The sequence below is a fragment of the Notolepis coatsorum genome (genome assembly GCF_963971535.1).
Source record: "Notolepis coatsorum genome assembly, chromosome: 6".
In the NCBI taxonomy this organism is placed as follows: domain Eukaryota; kingdom Metazoa; phylum Chordata; class Actinopteri; order Aulopiformes; family Paralepididae; genus Notolepis; species Notolepis coatsorum.
The window spans coordinates 181223754-181241853 of NC_140170.1; the positions used below are offsets into that span (position 1 = coordinate 181223754).

At 44.3% G+C, this 18100-nt stretch overlaps 3 protein-coding genes across 3 annotated transcripts in view; all 3 read right to left on the reverse strand.

Annotated features, from left to right (window-relative positions):
* Positions 1-18100, reverse strand: part of LOC311230844 (uncharacterized protein) — a gene marked incomplete at both ends in the record, with an annotated part of 512928 nt that overhangs the window by 13052 nt on the left and 481776 nt on the right. The gene's annotated exons all lie outside the window — the stretch shown is intronic.
* On the reverse strand, positions 13073-13450 carry LOC311230701 (histone H2B 1/2-like; the record flags this gene model as incomplete). Its single annotated transcript, XM_084317062.1, has 1 exon — positions 13073-13450. One exon carries the CDS (start codon positions 13448-13450, stop codon positions 13073-13075), a length of 378 nt encoding a protein of 125 aa, XP_084173188.1.
* LOC311230702 (histone H2B-like) lies at positions 15693-16073 on the reverse strand (the record flags this gene model as incomplete). Its single annotated transcript, XM_084317063.1, has 1 exon — positions 15693-16073. One exon carries the CDS (start codon positions 16071-16073, stop codon positions 15693-15695), a length of 381 nt encoding a protein of 126 aa, XP_084173189.1.

Below are 18100 nucleotides of genomic sequence, written 5' to 3' on the forward strand. Positions count from 1 at the left end.
TCGGAGTGGAAACGGCACTTCTCCGCCTTGACGAAGAGCCGATTGTGGAGGAGGCGCTCCAGCACACGGCGGACATGCTGGATGTGTTCCTCGAGGGTCCTGGAGAAGATGAGGATGTCGTCCAGGTACACCACCACGAACACCTCCAGCATGTCACGAAGGACATCGTTCATGAGTGCCTGGAATACCGCCGGGGCGTTGGTGAGGCCGAACGGCATCACCAGGTACTCGTAGTGGCCCCTGGGGGTCTTGAAGGCGGTCTTCCATTCATCGCCTTCACGGATACGGACAAGATGGTAGGCACTCCGGAGGTCCAGCTTGGTAAAGACGGTAGCCTGGGTGAGTGGCTCGAAGGTGGAGTTCATGAGGGGTAGAGGGTACTTGTTCTTGATGGTGATCTCGTTGAGCTGGCGATAGTCGATGCAGGGTCGAAGGTCCCCATCCTTCTTACCAACAAAGAAGAAACCGGCCGCCACCGGGGAGGAGGAAGGCCGAATGAGTCCTGCTTCCAATGACTCAGAGATGTACTGATCCATCGCCTTCTTCTCCGGAACGGTCAGACTGTAAAGGCGGCTGCCGGGAAGGGGAGCCCCTTGGCGGAGGTCGATGGCGCAGTCGTAAGGGCGGTGAGGTGGAAGGGCCTGAGCCCTGGACTTACTAAAAACCTCCAAGAGGTCATGGTACTCGGGAGGTATGGACGAAAGGTCCGGAGGCGACTCACCAGCGGGCCTCCGGGGCGGGGGACAGGATGCCGCCTGCAGACACAGGGCGTGACAGGAGGAGCTCCAGCCCCTGATGGTACCGGAGGACCAGGCGATGTGGGGCTCGTGCAGCGCGAGCCAGGGCCTACCCAGGACCACCGGGACCAGAGGGGATCGGGTGATAAGGAACTGGATTCTCTCAACGTGGTTCCCAGCGATGGTCAGCACGACTGGGCCGGTGCGTTGAGAGATGTCGGCCAGGCGGTGTTGGTCCAACGCAAAGATCTCCAAGGGCCTCACAAGGTCCTCAAGTGGAATGTTGGCTCGGGTAGCAAACTCGAAGTCGAGGAAATTCTCGTCTGCCCCAGAGTCGATGAGGGCCTCCACCGTGGCTCGTTGGTCCCCCCAGGCCAGGGTGACGCTCATCAGATGGCCAGGTGGTGCGCGGCTCTGGGAATGGGAAAAACGGCTCACCAGGATTTCCCGGGGTCTCGGCAAGCCTGGTCTTTTGGCCGGGTGGGGCAGTTGGCAATCCGGTGTCCCTCCTTTCCGCAGTAGAGGCAGAGACCGGAACTGAGCCTTGCCTCACGTTCAGCCTGGCTCAGATGAGAGCGTCCCAGCCGCATGGGTTCCTCCTCGCGAACCGAACGGGAGGGTCCGCTACCACCAGTCGTGTTGAGGGCAGGGCGACCAGCAGTAACGTCATGAGTCCGGGGAATCCGGGGTACCTCAGGAGGTAACAGTCGGGTCCTCTCTCGCCTTCTCTCCTGGAGGCGTCCGTCGATGCGGATGACGAGGCTAAACAGGTCCTCGAGGGAGTCAGGCACCTCCCGGGTAGCGAGCTGGTCCCTGACTGCGTCACTGAGCCCCCTCAAGAAGGTTAGGCGAAGTGCAGGGTCGTTCCATCCACTCTCCACCGCCGCCAGTCGAAACTCCAGGACGTAGTCAGTTACCCCGCCGCTCCCCTGTCGGAAGGTACCCAACCGGGCTCCAGGGTCCAGGCCACGGGCTGGATGGTGGAACACCCTGCGGAGCTCAGCCACGAAGTCTGGATAGGAGAAAACAAAATCTGCATCCATTGCCCAGGAGGAAGTGACCCACTGGGCAGCCCGGCCTGAAAGCAAGTTTGTCATATAGGCCACTTGGGCCCCTCTAGAAGTGAATCGACTTGGTTGATGACGGAAAACCAACTCACATTGCATGATGAATGTGGCACACTCCTCGGGATTGCCGTCGAACAGCCGTGGGATGGAGAGACGGGGTTCCCGAGGTGCGGGATCGGGAAACGTGGGAACTGCTGGGGCTGCGGGGAATGCTCCTGAAGGAAGTGAGGGAAGTAAAGCGTTAACGGTGTCGCTCAGCGAGTGAAGCTGAACGAGAATACCAGATTGTTGTCCTGCCAGGGCGGCCAGGGACCCTTGAATAGGCTGGACCTGTTCCCTGATATCCTGCACCGCAGCCGCAGCCCTCTCTAGTTGGTGACTGTGATCCTTGGTCAACTCGATCTGATTAGCTAGTGCGGTTCTGACCCTCTCTGTGTCGGCTGGGGTCGTCATTTTGGTTGGATTGTAATGTTATGGTTTGACACCGACCCCAAACGCAACGACACAAGAGAGTAGATTCAGAGTTGCCAAAAACAAGGGCTTGTTTATTTACACTAAATAAACAGCATAGACTTGGTAGAGAACAGACAAAGACTGGGATACAAGCATAGATGAATGTTGCTGCTCTGCAGCTTCACCCGGGATGGTTAGACTGGGGAAGCAGACGATGACGTCAGAGCCGCTCTGCAGACTTCTCTCGGCAGATCTCCGAGGTGGTAACGGGACTGAGAGGGAGAGAGGGAGCGGGTTAACTCAGAGTACAGTTGGGAACAGAGCAGGTGACAGGGGAGGTGACTTGTACCAAAAAACAGAGTAATCCAAGTGACTGAATCTTCGGTGTATATACACACTGTGAGTAACGTCCCAAACACAAATCCACGTGATAGAAATCTTCGGTGCAAATAAACACTGAGAGCGAAGTCCCAAATACAAATCCAAGTGATTATATCTTCGGTGTGTGAACACACAGTGAGCGATGTTAAGGCCAAATATTATCCCAATGAACAATCCAAAAAAGCTGAACGCTGGGTGAGTGACTGTCTGACAAAAAGCAGGATATCTTCAGTGTCATTTAAACACACGAAAAAGAATAGGATCAAAGACAGTCATAAAAACTCACCCAGGCGCTGTGCGTAAAGAGAGTAGGATCAAAACGGGGCGAGCGCGTCGCCACGGGAAACGGGTGTCCAAGCGGAATACTTCTTGAATATCCTGGAGGCAAAGCACAGGGAAAACAGCAGGCAAGGCAGGAACGGCGAATGCTACTGAAATATCAAAACGATCCAACAAAACTTGAATGGGGAAACGGGGTATAAATAATAAGGGAATGCTTAATTGACAAGCTGTGACAGCTGAGGGATGTGATTGACAAGCGTGTGGTTGGGGGAGCACCAATCAACGGCGTCTATGGGAAGAAGCGTGTGAATAGGGGAATGCAATTGATTAACAGAAAAGAAAAGGAACAGAGCGAGTAGGCTTAAAGGAACAGAGCGAGTAAGTGAGCACTGGACAAAAACCTCACAATAATAATAATACACTTTGTTTGTATAGCCTTTCATACAGAAACTGCAGCTCAAAGTGCTTCACAACAGAAGAAAGATGAGCACATAAAGTGCAGACATATAAAATCAGTTTTTCACATTAGGATCTAACATCCCAACAGGCAACCTTGTTTATGGTTTGATTCAGTTTTAATATAAATAATAAAAATAAAGAGAAGATTAATTAATTATCTACTCAGTCCCAAAGTTTGTGATGTAAATATGGAATGTCCCAAGTTGCTGCTGTTTACAGAGTGTATTGTTGTCCAAAGGTGAATGATGGTGAATGAAGGGTTAAATCAAAACAGTTGTCAATTCCAAACGGTGAGACACGTCCTCATACATCATTCACCTTTGGACAACAATACACTCTGTAAACAGCAGCAACTTGGGACATTCCATATTTACATCACAAAGAGTCCAGACGTGGTTGAAGACACCGGCCTAGCGGCTATTGTTATGATAATGCGAGGTAGCGCCGGGAGGCAGGTAAACAGACGAGCCGAGTCGAGCGCAGCGCGTTCTTGAGTGCACGCGCATGCGCGCACAACCATGCATGTGCGTGCACGCGCTTCTGCTCAAATCTTTAATACTCAGTGAGCTTGCACACCGTGCTACCCCGTCCCATGAACAACGCATGCCTGCTCCCTTGGCAGCGGTCTTGGTGGCGGCTTTCTTGGAGCCCTTCTTGGGCGCTCGCTTGGCTGGCATATTCGACGGCTTATCAGAATCGAATGGTGACGGTTGCTTACGGTTTCCTGCCTTATTTGTAGGAGGTCGATGCAAATAGTACTACGATACGATTGGTCGGTCGTGGCGCACGTGTGTAAAGCTAATAGAAGTTAAGTTCTCATTTAGCCAGTAGAGGGCAGAAGAGTTTCAGCCATGATTTTGTTCTGCTTTACTCTCTGTAGAGAAGCCAAAGCTATATATTTAGGTTATTGTATTTATGCATGTTTATATGTTTATTTTTATAACCTTACATTGAAACGGCATTAGTAATATTGATTGGATTTAGATAGTCATTGAACCATCTTTTTTGTCATAACATTCTAGAACATTTGTGATGTCACAGTATGATGTCATAATCAAACATTCTAGAACATTTGTGATGTCACAGTACGATGTCATAATCAAACATTCTAGAACATTTGTGATGTCACAGTATGATGTCATAACCAAACAGAGTGGGAAAGGGGGACCAAGGGAAGGCACTATTTCTCTCTGCAGCCTCGGGTCAAGATCAAGGTGGATGGATATGGGTCAAGGAGTGATAGGGTGAAGATGTGTAGACTGAGGCTGGGACACTGTGGGTTGAACAGTAGCTTGTGCATTGTGGGCAAACATCCAGATGGGGTGTGTGAATGTGGAGAGACTGAAACTGTCGGGCATGTCTTCCTAAAATGTGAAAGGTATAGGAAAGAGAGGGAAATCAAGTTTCAAGTTTCTTTAATAGTTGTCATACAGAAGTACAGAATACTTTCATACAAAATGCTTCTTACTGTTACGCTCCAGAGACTGTGCTAGACAAGATAGTATCAAATAACATAGTATAGCATGTAATTTAGAAGAAGGAAATGAGGTCACAGTGTTCGGTATAGACATATGTACAATGTTCTGAGTTACCATATAATATACAATACTATGCAGTGTACTAATGTACAGTACTATATAGTGCAAAGCAGAAATGGGATGAGGTACAATTTAGGTACAATTTACAGTAAGGTGTACGAGTTGTAGTGCAATCCTTCATCAATAAATATAAAGTGTGGGGAGTGGGTGCTACAGTGTGTTTGTTTAAAGTGGGTGTGTGCTATAAAGTGTGTGGAGTGGGTGCTACAGTGTGTTTGTTTAAAGTGAGTGTGTGCGTGTGGATGTGTGTGCTATGTGCGTTTGGTGGTTGTTGTTGTGTAGTGTTCATTGTTCGTTTAGCAGCCTGATGGCCTGGGGATAGAAGCTTCTTCTGAGTCTTTCTGTGCTCGCCTTGAGACTCCGGTATCGCTTGCCTGACCGCAGCAGTTCAAAGAGGCAGTTGTTCGGGTGACTGGAGTCTTTAATGATTCTCTTAGCCTTGCCCTTGCAACGCTTGTTGTAAATGTTCTGGAGTGTGGGGAGCCCCCCTCCAATTGTGCGTTCGGCTGAACGTGTCACTCTTTGTAGTCTGCTTCGGTCTTGTGCAGTGCTATTCCCAAACCAGGAGGTGATGTTGCCGGTCAAGATGCTCTCTATTGTACATGAGTAGAAGTTCTTAAGGGTCTTCTGACTGACTTGGAACTTCCTTAGGCGCCTGAGGAAGTAGAGGCGTTGTCGTGCCTTCTTCACAACACTGTCAATGTGTGTGGTCCATGTCAAGTCCTCGGATATGTAGGCTCCGAGGTACTTAAAGCTGTTGACTCTCTCAACCGGTGCCCCGTCGATGCTGAGGGGGCTGGAGTCCTTGACCCCCGACCTCCTGAAGTCCACAATCATCTCCTTTGTTTTGCTGACGTTCAGGGAGAGGCTGTTTTCCTGGCACCATCCCGCCAGGACCTTGACCTCTTCCAGGTAGGCCCTCTCGTCGTTGGCAGAGATCAGGCCCACCACCACTGTGTCGTCAGCAAATTTGATGATTGTATTGCTACTCCGCTGAGCCACACAGTCGTGTGTGTACAGGGAGTAGAGGAGGGGACTCAGAACACAGCCCTGGGGGGCCCCTATGTTGAGGGTGATGGATGAGGAGATGCAGTTGCCTGCTCTCACCACCTGGGGTCTGCCAGTCAGGAAGTCCAAGACCCACTGGCAGAGGTCATAGTTCAAGCCCAGGTCCCTGAGCTTGGCTATGAGTATGGAGGGGACTATGGTATTGAATGCCGAGCTGTAGTCGATGAATAGCATTCTCACATAGTTCCCCTGCCTCTTGTCCAGGTGTGATGCTGCTGTGTGCAGCACATGGGCTATGGCGTCCTCCGTGGACCTGTTGGGGCGGTATGCAAATTGCAGGGGGTCCATGTTGATGGGGAGGGAGGAGCAGAGCCCTTTACTAGCTTCTCAAAGCACTTCATGGCTATGGAGGTGAGAGCTACAGGGCGGTAGTCGTTGAGGCAAGCAGGCTTGGATTTTTTGGGTACAGGGATAATAGTGGACTTCTTCAGGCAGGTGGGGATGACAGCCTGTTCTAAGGACAGGTTAAATATGTCAGTGAATACTGGGGCCAGTTGGTCGGCACAGACTTTTAGGACGCGGCCGGGGATGCCGTCCGGACCTGCTGCCTTCCTGATATTCACTTTTTTAAAGGTCCGCCTCACCTGTTACCCTGAACACTGCGCCTCCATCAGCAGCCGACCCCCCCCCCCCCATTGCCGTGGCTTGTGAGCTGGTGTTGTTATTACCAGCATCAAACCTCGCATAGAAGGTATTGAGGTCATTTGCTAAGGAGATGTCACTGTTCAGTTTGAGGGAGGCGCCTTTGTAGTCTGTCATCGTTTTGAGCCCCTGCCACATAGCTCTAGAGTCAGCTTGTTCAAACTGGAGTTCAATTTTATCCCTGTAGCGCCGTTTGGCCTCTGACACTGTCCTCCTTACGTTGTATCGCGCCACCTTGTGGTCATTCATGTTTCCTGCCACTAGGCCGTCGTTGTATGCTTTGGTGCGCTCTCTCAGAGCTTCACGGACGGATTTGTCTACCCAGGGTTTTTGATTTGGGTAAACTCTCATTTTGGTAGTGGGGATTGTTTCTTCCACCAAAGTACAAACATAGTCCAGCACTGTCTCCGTGTAGACATTAATGTTATCTGTGTCGCGGAACACATTCCAGTCTGTGCAGTCAAACGCAGACTGGAGCGTCTCCTCTGACGTCAAATCCCATTTCTGCACCTCTCGCGAGACTACAGGAGTACTTTTGATTCTCTGTTTGTACATTGGTGAAAGAAAAATGGACGCGTGATCTGATTTACCAAAGCCACTATCAGAATGAGCCTTGTAGCCACCTTTAAATTGCGTGTAACAGTGATCTAGGATGTTACCGCCTCTGGTGTTGCAAGTCACATGCTGATAGAAGTCAGGTAATACCTTTCTCAGATTGGCGCTATTGAAATCACCCAGCACTAAAATTAACTAAAGCACTAAAATCTTTTATAAAAGTCTGGTAGAGCTGGGAGTCTCTTCCTTCTCTCTTAAATCATTCTTTGGCATGGATAATGAGAACCACCAGCTGATCACAGAGGCAGTGCTGACATTTCTGCATGCTTCAGAGTTGTACCAGAGGATATAGCGTTAGTGTATGTATTAGTATTGGACAGGCAAGAGGAGCAGAGAAGAAGGAGAAAGTGTGAGTTGAAGAGGCCTAAAGATGGCACACCACTGGTGTAGTATAAGAACTGAGGAGGGAAGAAATACGCCAAGAAAGAAGAAGAAGAAGAAGAAGAAGAGATCATCAAAAGAAGTGCGGAGGGCAGTAATACGCCACGATGCGTCTACACTGCCGGAAATTTAAAAGAAGAAGAAGAAGAAGAAGGGAGGAAGAGATAGGCATTTCAATGGGAATTGTGTGTATTGAGCCGTACTGTTTTGTACCCATTCTGCAATCTGTTAATAAAATGTTCAATCAATCAATCAATATTTAACAGATTGCAGAATGGGTACAATACAGTACGGCTCAATACACACAATTGTTAAGGGGATGCAGACCAGAGAAAGACGTTTGTCTTGTTTACATCAGGGTCCCCCATTTCCATTTTGAAACATCTCTTACAAAAATGTATCCTGGCATTTCTATGATAACAAATGATGCCATGTACCATTGATATCATGGTTTAAAATTGACTATACCATGTTATAACCATGTTATTAATGGTTCCATTACATTTACTATATGGCTGTACCATGGTAAATAATTTATATGACTGGTACCATGGTAAAACAGAAAATATTTTTTTTGTAAGGGCATATTCAGAGCACCTTGTGAAACATAAAAGCAACTATTGAGCTGCTGATCAGTTTGATCAAAAGTGTCCTTATTAGTAAATACTGTTCAGAAAAGTTAGGCCCTAATCTGTGATTTTATGTTGTATGACAGAAACACATCTAGAGAAATTGTGACTAGATTTGAAGCATTAAAAATTTACTAGCCCGCACTGCCACAGTCACTCGTCAACACACCTGTTTCCGTGACTGTGGACATACCCACAGGCTTCCCCGTTACATATATATATTCAACAATTATCTCAGAAGGGAGGAAGAGATAGGCATTTCAATGGGAATTGTGTGTATTGAGCCGTACTGTATTGTACCCATTCTGCAATCTGTTAATAAAATGTTCAATCAATCAATCAATATTTAACAGATTGCAGAATGGGTACAATACAGTACGGCTCAATACACACAATTGTTAAGGGGATGCAGACCAGAGAAAGACGTTTGTCTTGTTTACATCAGGGTCCCCCATTTCCATTTTGAAACATCTCTTACAAAAATGTATCCTGGCATTTCTATGATAACAAATGATGCCATGTACCATTGATATCATGGTTTAAAATTGACTATACCATGTTATAACCATGTTATTAATGGTTCCATTACATTTACTATATGGCTGTACCATGGTAAATAATTTATATGACTGGTACCATGGTAAAACAGAAAATATTTTTTTTGTAAGGGCATATTCAGAGCACCTTGTGAAACATAAAAGCAACTATTGAGCTGCTGATCAGTTTGATCAAAAGTGTCCTTATTAGTAAATACTGTTCAGAAAAGTTAGGCCCTAATCTGTGATTTTATGTTGTATGACAGAAACACATCTAGAGAAATTGTGACTAGATTTGAAGCATTACCATTATGAGTGGAGAGAGCATGGTGTGGTTTATCAGTGAATTTGTTGAAGTCCAAACCACAGGGGGTGCCTGATGAGCAGAGTAACCTTTCAGCCAGATGTGGAGGCTGTGTATCCTGCTAAACATGGAGGGAGAGGGGACCGGAGATGATCAGTATTGCTGAGGGTTACTTATGAAGTCATATTTTAGACTCTGATTGCTGGAGTTTGATGTCAACAATAACGTTATAAAAGGTTATTGTTGTTGTAATAATGCATTTAACATACAACGCAAGGTTGTAAATTGTACAGAAATAGAGCTCATATGATCAAATAATGAATACTATTTGCACTTGACTATTGGAAATCATAAGACCTGTGTTTGGCTATGGGGTAGTTCATATTTTTCATTATAATTAAATTAGCCTGGAATGTATTATTTTTGGAATAGCATTTCCACTTTGAAAATGATAAAATCAACATTATCGATGTGTATTATAAAGTCCAATAATGTATTATTGATCAGGGTTCTAATACGGCAGGTGATGATATATTAATTGACTGTATAAATGTGATGTACTAAGCTAGTCTATCCAATCTAGCTACTTGTCAACAACCTAAAATCACAGGATTTTGACTAGTAAATATAATTAGCAACTTAATAGCCATCCAAACTATGATTAGTTATTTAGTAGTTAGTTATAATTTATTAATCAATTAGTAACACAATATACAGACCGCCAGATCAAACTGGCTTTTATGATACTATGGATGTGTGCTTAGCTGGAGCTGAGGATGCGGAAAAAATTCTTATTGGGGATTGGAACACGGATATGCAACAAAAAGATGCACCCGTCTTCAAATCCTTCAATAGGTTTTGTGATCTGCATGGCCTCAGCCAACTAATCACCCAACCCACAAGGATATGTGAATCAACTCAGACTACCATTGACCTCATACTGACCTCTGACAAGTCCAAGATATCCAATAAAGGGGTTATAGCATGCGGGTTAAGTGATCATTATATGATATTCTGTACCCGCAAAAAGCTAAAACTAAAGGCTACTCTAGCGAGGCCTTTAACCTTGAACTGGAGAGTCTGGACTGGTCAGATGAACTCAATGGTACACTGGTTGAAGAAACTTGGCTTGGCTTCAAAACCAAATTTTCATCAATACTAAACAACATGGCCCCCCTAAGAACCACCAGGGTAAAAAATCGCGCTGAGCCATGGATGCACACTGAAATACTGACCGCTATGAAAGCCAGAGACAAAAAATGCTCTGAGTTTCGTAAAAGTCAGTCAAAGCTTACCAAAAGCACGAGCAGTGAACTCCAAGACCACGTGACTGAACTCAAACTAGAAAGAAACAGACTAAGAAATGACGTAAACTCCATGATCAAAACTGCTAAAAAAAATTTCATCAATGACAAAACCGAGGAAAACAAAAATAAACCACGTGAACTTTGGAAATTACTCAACAATCAACTAGGCTGCAGTAAAAAACTCAAAACCAGGTTCTCAAACATAAACATAAAGACAGACAACACGCTCATCACAGACAAGCTGGATGTAGCCAATTACTTAAACACTTTCTTCACAAACATAGCCACAACACTGGTAAACAAACTACCCTCCCACTCAGGGCAGTATGGGGTAGAACACATAGTAGCATACTACAAGAACCTAGGCGTCCACAAAGACGACTTCAAACTGGAAATAGTAACTACAGATGAGGTACTCAAAAAACTGAGCGCCCTCCAACCAAACAAGGCCACTGGCCATGACAACATCCCCTCCAAATTCCTCAGAGACTCAGCAGCAGCCATCACCCCAGTCATCACACACATAATAAACCTCTCCATAAAACAGGGACACGTCCCCAAGGACTTCAAAATTGCGAGAGTAACACCCCTGCACAAAAAGGGCAGCAAATTAGACCCGGGTAACTACCGCCCTGTTTCTATCCTTACATCCATCTCGAAAGTCATGGAAAAAATAGTATACGAACAGATCGAAAAGTACCTCGCGGAAAAAAATCTAATCTACGAATTCCAATCTGGCTTCAGAACATCCCACTCCACTGACACATGCCTTCTCTACTTGAACGACCACATCAAACAAGAGGTGGACGCGGGCAAATACTGCGGCATGGTCATGCTGGACCTACAAAAGGCCTTCGACACTGTCAATCACACCATTCTGATTGACAAGCTAAAAGCAATTGGTTTTGATAGTTTATCAGTGAGCTGGATACAATCCTACCTGGAGGGGAGGGAACAGATGGTGGAAGTAAACGGTACACTATCCCCCCCCCTCACAGTGAGCTGTGGTGTTCCACAAGGAAGCATACTAGGACCGCTACTATTCCTAATTTATGCAAATGACATGTCGTCAGCTTGTGACTGCAACTTGTTCCTGTTTGCGGACGACTCAGCCCTGCTGGTCTCTGACAAGAACAAGTTACAGGTTGAAAAAGCCCTCAGCTCGGAACTAGGCAAAATCTGCATATGGCTCGCCGACAACAAACTATCATTACACATGGGCAAAACAGAGTCCATTCTCTTCGGTTCAAATAACAAACTCAGCAAGACCGACGGCTTCTCGGTTACAGTGGGTGACAATATTATCACAAGGAAAGATGAAATTACCTACCTGGGTTCCATCCTAGAGGCTAATCTTTCCTGTGACAAAATGGCATCCAATGTAATAAAAAAAGTCAACCAACGAACGCGATTCTTGTACCGGATCTCCTCTCTGGTAAACAAGAATACCCTGAAGACTCTAGCAGGAGCACTCATTCAAGGGTACTACGACTATGCTTGCACCTCATGGTACCAAAGCACCTCAAAGGCACTAAAAAACAAATTACAAACATCTCAAAACAAGCTAGTCAGACTACTACTTGACCTGACTCCTAGAACCCACCTCACCCCTGCCCACTTTGACAACCTAGGATGGCTTAGAGTAGACGACAGAGTACAGCAACTTGCAATGGGCCTGGTCTACAAGATACACTACGCGACCAAGGTACCCATGTACATGTCAAAATACTTCCCAAAGGTCAGTGAATACCACGATCACAACACCAGAGGGAGCTCCACAAATCATGTAAAACCCAGATTCGGATCAAACAAGGGACTAAACACGTTTCGCAATTATGCCACATCAATGTGGAACGCCCTGCCTAAAGCTGTAAAGGAATGTGAATCACTACCCACCTTCAAAAACACTCTCAAAAAACACCTACGTGAGACTGCAATTCGAAACTGGCCCCTACAAATGTCCTAACCTAGTTGTACAGTAAATGACCAAGTAAGGCTTTGTCAATATTCCAATGTACAGTGTAAAATGTGTGTGTGTCCCCTTCCCAACCCCCCCCCCCCCCCCCCCACCTCCAATGTACAGCCCTCACCCAACCCACCCCACCCCACCCAACCAACCTCCTCCAATGTACAGTTTCTATGCCAAATGTATATACACTCCTTTTCTGGACACTTTTGTATCACAAACAGTACTGTATTTGCAAATCTGATATGTCATAAATGTATAGATGTAGCAGTACTGTCTATCTGTATGTCATGTATGTCATATATGTTATGATGAATTGAAAATGGGGGACCCTGATGTAAACAAGTCGAAAGTCTTTCTCTGGTCTGCATCCCCTTAACAATTGTATGTATTGAGCTGTACTGTACCCATTCTGCAATCTGTTAATAAACTTTTCAATCAATCAATCAATCAATCAACATACAACTTCATCTCCCGACAGAACCCCCTACCATGATAATAACTGTTCAAACTAAAGGCAATACGGGGCACTCAACCACTTTGATGAATAGCGCGATCATTATAATAATAGGAATAATAACTCTCTCAGGACAGAGTGGGTGGCTCTTAAAAGAGCCTTTGGGTTAATAGTCAGTGAACAGCGTAGTTTACTTGGAGCTAGTGTACTTGGTCACAGCCTTGGTTCCCTCAGACACAGCGTGCTTCGCCAGCTCACCGGGCAGCAGCAGACGCACAGCGGTCTGGATCTCCCTGGAGGTGATGGTGCGACGCTTGTTGTAGAGAGCCAGGCGCGAGGCTTCTCCAGCGATGCGCTCGAAGATGTCGTTAACGAAGGAGTTCATGATCCCCATGGCCTTGGAGGAAACGCCGGTGTCGGGATGAACCTGCTTCAGGACTTTGTAAATGTAGATGGCATAACTCTCCTTCCTGGACTTTCTGCGCGTCTTGCCTCCCTTGGCAGCGGTCTTGGAGCCCTTCTTGGAGCCCTTCTTGGAGCCCTTCCTGGGTGCTCGCTTGGCTGGCATATTCGACGGCTTATCAGAATCGAATGGTGACGGTCGCTTACGGTTTCCTGCCTTATTTGTAGGAGGTCGATGCAAATAGTACTACGATACGATTGGTCGGTCGTGGCGCACGTGTGTAAAGCTAATAGAAGTTAAGTTCTCATTTAGCCAGTAGAGGGCAGAAGAGTTTCAGCCATGATTTTGTTCTGCTTTACTCTCTGTAGAGAAGCCAAAGCTATATATTTAGGTTATTGTATTTATGCATGTTTATATGTTTATTTTTATAACCTTACATTGAAACGGCATTAGTAATATTGATTGGATTTAGATAAAGTCATTGAACCATCTTTTTTCTCATAACATTCTAGAACATTTGTGATGTCACAGTACAATGTCATAATCAAACATTCTAGAACATTTGTGATGTCACAGTATGATGTCATAACCAAACATTCTAGAACATTTGTGTATCTATATGTGACGGCTCATATTGGTCTGCGTTGTGTTTGATGTTAAATGAGAATGTCCCGAGGGGGAGTCGAACAGGGGGCTCCCGCGTCCGCGGGCGACGACACAGGCCGCTGCACTAAGAAGTGAATTCACTCCTAACTACCGTACCTATGCGTCTGTTAACCCTGTTATGGGGAAGTGAGTTTAATTTACTAGCCCGCACTGCCACAGTCACTCGTCAACACACCTTGTTTCCGTGACTGTGGACATACCCACAGGCTTCCCCGTTACATATATATATTCAACAATTATCTCAGAAGGGAGGAAGAGATAGGCATTTCAATGGGAATTGTGTGTATTGAGCCGTACTGTATTGTACCCATTCTGCAATCTGTTAATAAAATGTTCAATCAATCAATCAATATTTAACAGATTGCAGAATAGGTACAATACAGTACGGCTCAATACACACAATTGTTAAGGGGATGCAGACCAGAGAAAGACGTTTGTCTTGTTTACATCAGGGTCCCCCATTTCCATTTTGAAACATCTCTTACAAAAATGTATCCTGGCATTTCTATGATAACAAATGATGCCATGTACCATTGATATCATGGTTTAAAATTGACTATACCATGTTATAACCATGTTATTAATGGTTCCATTACATTTACTATATGGCTGTACCATGGTAAATAATTTATATGACTGGTACCATGGTAAAACAGAAAATATTTTTTTTGTAAGGGCATATTCAGAGCACCTTGTGAAACATAAAAGCAACTATTGAGCTGCTGATCAGTTTGATCAAAAGTGTCCTTATTAGTAAATACTGTTCAGAAAAGTTAGGCCCTAATCTGTGATTTTATGTTGTATGACAGAAACACATCTAGAGAAATTGTGACTAGATTTGAAGCATTACCATTATGAGTGGAGAGAGCATGGTGTGGTTTATCAGTGAATTTGTTGAAGTCCAAACCACAGGGGGTGCCTGATGAGCAGAGTAACCGTTCAGCCAGATGTGGAGGCTGTGTATCCTGCTAAACATGGAGGGAGAGGGGACCGGAGATGATCAGTATTGCTGAGGGTTACTTATGAAGTCAGATTTTAGACTCTGATTGCTGGAGTTTGATGTCAACAATAACGTTATAAAAGGTTATTGTTGTTGTAATAATGCATTTAACATACAACGCAAGGTTGTAAATTGTACAGAAATAGAGCTCATATGATCAAATAATGAATACTATTTGCACTTGACTATTGGAAATCATAAGACCTGTGTTTGGCTATGGGGTAGTTCATATTTTTCATTATAATTAAATTAGCCTGGAATGTATTATTTTTGGAATAGCATTTCCACTTTGAAAATGATAAAATCAACATTATCGATGTGTATTATAAAGTCCAATAATGTATTATTGATCAGGGTTCTAATACGGCAGGTGATGATATATTAATTGACTGTATAAATGTGATGTACTAAGCTAGTCTATCCAATCTAGCTACTTGTCAACAACCTAAAATCACAGGATTTTGACTAGTAAATATAATTTGCAACTTAATAGCCATCCAAACTATGATTAGTTATTTAGTAGTTAGTTATAATTTATTAATCAATTAGTAACATACAACTTCATCTCCCGACAGAACCCCCTACCATGATAATAACTGTTCAAACTAAAGGCAATACGGGGCACTCAACCACTTTGATGAATAGCGCGATCATTATAATAATAGGAATAATAACTCTCTCAGGACAGAGTGGGTGGCTCTTAAAAGAGCCTTTGGGTTAATAGTCAGTGAACAGCGTAGTTTACTTGGAGCTAGTGTACTTGGTCACAGCCTTGGTTCCCTCAGACACAGCGTGCTTCGCCAGCTCACCGGGCAGCAGCAGACGCACAGCGGTCTGGATCTCCCTGGAGGTGATGGTGCGACGCTTGTTGTAGAGAGCCAGGCGAGAGGCTTCTCCAGCGATGCGCTCGAAGATGTCGTTAACGAAGGAGTTCATGATCCCCATGGCCTTGGAGGAAACGCCGGTGTCGGGATGAACCTGCTTCAGGACTTTGTAAATGTAGATGGCATAACTCTCCTTCCTGGACTTTCTGCGCGTCTTGCCTCCCTTGGCAGCGGTCTTGGAACCCTTCTTGGAACCCTTCTTGGAGGAGCCCTTCCTGGGCGCTCGTTTGGCTGGCATATTCGACGGCTTATCAGAATCGAATGGTGACGGTCCCGCTTACGGTTTCCTGCCTTATTTGTAGGAGGTCGATGCAAATAGTACTACGATACGATTGGTCGGTCGTGGCGCACGTGTGTAAAGCTAATAGAAGTTAAGTTCTCATTTAGCCAGTAGAGGGCAGAAGAGTTTCAGCCATGATTTTGTTCTGCTTTACTCTCTGTAGAGAAGCCAAAGCTATATATTTAGGTTATTGTATTTATGCATGTTTATATGTTTATTTTTATAACCTTACATTGAAACGGCATTAGTAATATTGATTGGATTTAGATAAAGTCATTGAACCATCTTTTTTGTCATAACATTCTAGAACATTTGTGATGTCACAGTACAATGTCATAATCAAACATTCTAGAACATTTGTGATGTCACAGTATGATGTCATAACCAAACATTCTAGAACATTTGTGTATCTATATGTGACGGCTCATATTGGTCTGCGTTGTGTTTGATGTTAAATGAGAATGTCCCGAGGGGGAGTCGAACAGGGGGCTCCCGCGCCCGCGGGCGACGACACAGGCCGCTGCACTAAGAAGTGAATTCACTCCTAACTACCGTACCTATGCGTCTGTTAACCCTGTTATGGGGAAGTGAGTTTAATTTACTAGCCCGCACTGCCCCCACAGGCTTCCCCGTTACATATATATATTCAACAATTATCTCAGAAGGGAGGAAGAGATAGGCATTTCAATGGGAATTGTGTGTATTGAGCCGTACTGTATTGTACCCATTCTGCAATCTGTTAATAAAATGTTCAATCAATCAATCAATATTTAACAGATTGCAGAATAGGTACAATACAGTACGGCTCAATACACACAATTGTTAAGGGGATGCAGACCAGAGAAAGACGTTTGTCTTGTTTACATCAGGGTCCCCCATTTCCATTTTGAAACATCTCTTACAAAAATGTATCCTGGCATTTCTATGATAACAAATGATGCCATGTACCATTGATATCATGGTTTAAAATTGACTATACCATGTTATAACCATGTTATTAATGGTTCCATTACATTTACTATATGGCTGTACCATGGTAAATAATTTATATGACTGGTACCATGGTAAAACAGAAAATATTTTTTTTGTAAGGGCATATTCAGAGCACCTTGTGAAACATAAAAGCAACTATTGAGCTGCTGATCAGTTTGATCAAAAGTGTCCTTATTAGTAAATACTGTTCAGAAAAGTTAGGCCCTAATCTGTGATTTTATGTTGTATGACAGAAACACATCTAGAGAAATTGTGACTAGATTTGAAGCATTACCATTATGAGTGGAGAGAGCATGGTGTGGTTTATCAGTGAATTTGTTGAAGTCCAAACCACAGGGGGTGCCTGATGAGCAGAGTAACCGTTCAGCCAGATGTGGAGGCTGTGTATCCTGCTAAACATGGAGGGAGAGGGGACCGGAGATGATCAGTATTGCTGAGGGTTACTTATGAAGTCAGATTTTAGACTCTGATTGCTGGAGTTTGATGTCAACAATAACGTTATAAAAGGTTATTGTTGTTGTAATAATGCATTTAACATACAACGCAAGGTTGTAAATTGTACAGAAATAGAGCTCATATGATCAAATAATGAATACTATTTGCACTTGACTATTGGAAATCATAAGACCTGTGTTTGGCTATGGGGTAGTTCATATTTTTCATTATAATTAAATTAGCCTGGAATGTATTATTTTTGGAATAGCATTTCCACTTTGAAAATGATAAAATCAACATTATCGATGTGTATTATAAAGTCCAATAATGTATTATTGATCAGGGTTCTAATACGGCAGGTGATGATATATTAATTGACTGTATAAATGTGATGTACTAAGCTAGTCTATCCAATCTAGCTACTTGTCAACAACCTAAAATCACAGGATTTTGACTAGTAAATATAATTTGCAACTTAATAGCCATCCAAACTATGATTAGTTATTTAGTAGTTAGTTATAATTTATTAATCAATTAGTAACATACAACTTCATCTC